The following is a 2,500-nucleotide window of genomic DNA, read 5'->3' as shown; positions in this document are numbered from 1 at the left end:
GTACACCTTTCAGTAACGTCTCTGAAAACGACCTCTTACCAAGAGGGATTCTTATAAATTGAAATAAATTGAGTTCATTATAGACACACACACACACACACACACACACACACACACACACACACACACACACACACACACACACACACACACACACACACGCACACACACACAGTGTCATAACCACGCTGGCACCATGCCAAAAACTGGGGTGAACCCTGACACCCCTCGGTCCCGTTCATGGATCTGAAAACACACGTGTGTGTTACTGCTCATGGCTGTGGCTGTTTAGATCATTTTGACGTTAAAGCGGCGGCCGGCGGAGCTCTGCTCCGTCCCCTCGGCCCCGCCAGCACGCGGCACGTACTCCACGTCGATGTTGTTTTTGTGCTTCCCTTTACCACGGCTCCACACAAACAGGAGCAGGAAACAGAAGAGTACGACCCCGAGGAAAGCAAAGCAGCCCATGGCAGTGGACACTAAAATAGTCTTTAAGTCCAGGCCAAAGGTGGTGTTGGGGAGGTTGGTGCTATTGGCAGTGGTACTGTTGGGGTCTACGCTGTACTGGGTCCTGTTAGCGTAGAGCGAGCCCAGGCTCTTCACAGCTAGGGATACCATCATCGTGTCATTTCCTGCTGTGTTGGAGGCCACACACACATACACGCCGCCATCCTGGACCTCCACAGCCTTGATGTCCAGAGAGCCGTTGTTGTGGACCATGACCCTGCCCTGGTTCCTGCTGGTCAGGTGTCTCCGGCGAGGCGTGACCCAGGATATGGTGGGCCGAGGGGTTCCGTCGGCGCTGCAGCTGAGCTGGGCCCACTGGCCCTCCTCCACCGACACCAGCTGCGTGCGGTTCTCTCGGATCTTGGGCTTGGTGCAGGTAACGTAGTAGGACAGCAGGGTTTCCTTGAACTCCCGGAAAGGGCGTCCGCGGTTGCCCTCGGGAGTGCTGCACTCGGGCTGTTCCTCGCCGAATGACACCGCCTGCCGCTTCTGCAAGAGCCACATCAGGCGGCAGTCGCACACCAGTGGGTTCCCATTGATCTGTAGCACCTCCAGACCCTCGGGGGCCTGGAAGACGCCTCGCTCCAGCGTCTCCAGCCTGTTGTGGGAGACGTCGAGGAGGCGGAGCCAACGCAAGCCCTGGAATGCGTAGGGCTCCACGGAGTGGAGTTGGGCACCGGCCAGACGCAGCTCACGCAGCCGCACCAGGTCCTGCAGCAGCCCACCCTCCACGGTGCGCACGCGGCAGTGCGACAGGTTCAGGTGCGTCAGGTAGGGCATGTGGCGCAGTGCCTGGTAGGGGAATGCTGACAAGTTGGTGTTGGTGATGGAGAGCGTGGTGAGGTTCAGGCCATGCAGCGCGTTGGCCGGCAAGCTGGCCAGCGCCGGCCAGCTGTCGATCTCCAAATGGCGCAGGCGGAAAAGCTTCTTGAAGGAGTATGGATGCAGGGTGCCGATGTTGAGGTAGCGCATGTGCAGGGACACCAGGTTGTGGAGGTGGGACAGGGCATCAGTGGGCACCGCCGTCAGGTTACAGCGTTCCAGGGTCAAGCTTTCCAAAGCCAGCAGGCCGTTAAATGCCCGGTGCGAGATGTAGACCAGTTCGTTGTCCCCTACCTCCAGCGTCTTGAGGTTGTGCAGGTCCTGGAACATATAGTCGACCAGGATGACGATCTTGTTGTCACTGATGTCGAGCGTGGTGAGGTTGGAGAGGCTCGTGAAGACTCCCAGCGACAGGAGCTTGATGCGGTTACTCTTCAGACTGAGTGCGTGCAGGCTGTAGAGCATGTTGAAGGCTCCGGGTTCCACGTACGCGATGATGTTCCCGCTTAAGTCCAGCTCTTCAATGTGGGGGTAGGCGGCAAAGTCATCGGGGTTGATGGCCTGGATGCGGTTTTTGCTCAGGTCCAGGATGCGTGTCTCGATGGGAATGCCTTCCGGGATACTGGGCAAACGCTTCCGGTGGCAGACGACAGATCGGCTCTGGGCGGAGCATTCGCACCGGGAAGGGCAGGCGAGGGTGGAGCCTAAGAACACACCCACCAGGGCCAGCCCCAACAGAGGCTGCCAGCAAGACACTGCCGTGTTCACCATGACTCGACTCATACAGTCCACCATTCCGTCACGGCGCTGAGGGAACACAGACAGAGAGGAGAGGAGAAAGAATATTATAAAATATATCTAATATTTTACTGTTCATAAAATAAACTATAAACATTACATTTTTTAGTCCTGCTCTTAGATTAGCTTGGATGTATTTATTATCATCCGAATCAGACAAAGCAATCACGTTCAAGCACCTCATGTTACCACGAGGTAGTACAGAGTAACCTGGGGTAGTAAACGGGTACCATGGGGTACTAAAGGGGCACCACGAGCTAAAGGGGTAACCTGGGGCAGTAAAAGCTCAGTGGATATGCACAGGCAGTCCAGGCTGAGCTTCTGCGTATGGGGCCACTGCATGTGGGTTCACTGTGTGTCGGGTCACTGCATG

The 2,500-nt window shown here is 56.5% G+C and overlaps 1 protein-coding gene across 8 annotated transcripts in view; it reads right to left on the bottom strand.

The window, feature by feature from the left end:
* lingo2 (leucine rich repeat and Ig domain containing 2) overlaps positions 1-2,500 on the bottom strand; it is a 209,197-nt gene that overhangs the window by 1,331 nt on the left and 205,366 nt on the right. For all 8 annotated transcript variants that reach the window (XM_081698952.1, XM_035532440.2, XM_081698953.1 and 5 more), the window contains one exon: positions 1-2,136. This exon is cut by the window's left edge and continues 1,331 nt beyond it. In XM_081698952.1, the coding sequence (XP_081555078.1) occupies positions 289-2,124 (1,836 nt within the window). In that variant the 5' untranslated portion in view covers positions 2,125-2,136 and the 3' untranslated portion in view covers positions 1-288. The remainder of the gene's footprint in view (positions 2,137-2,500) is intronic.

Source organism: Electrophorus electricus, chromosome 16 (genome assembly GCF_041902795.1).
Source record: "Electrophorus electricus isolate QZ-2024a chromosome 16, ASM4190279v1, whole genome shotgun sequence".
Lineage (NCBI taxonomy): Eukaryota > Metazoa > Chordata > Actinopteri > Gymnotiformes > Gymnotidae > Electrophorus > Electrophorus electricus.
The sequence above is the reverse complement of the archived record's forward strand: the minus strand, read 5'-3'. Positions and strand labels throughout refer to the sequence as shown.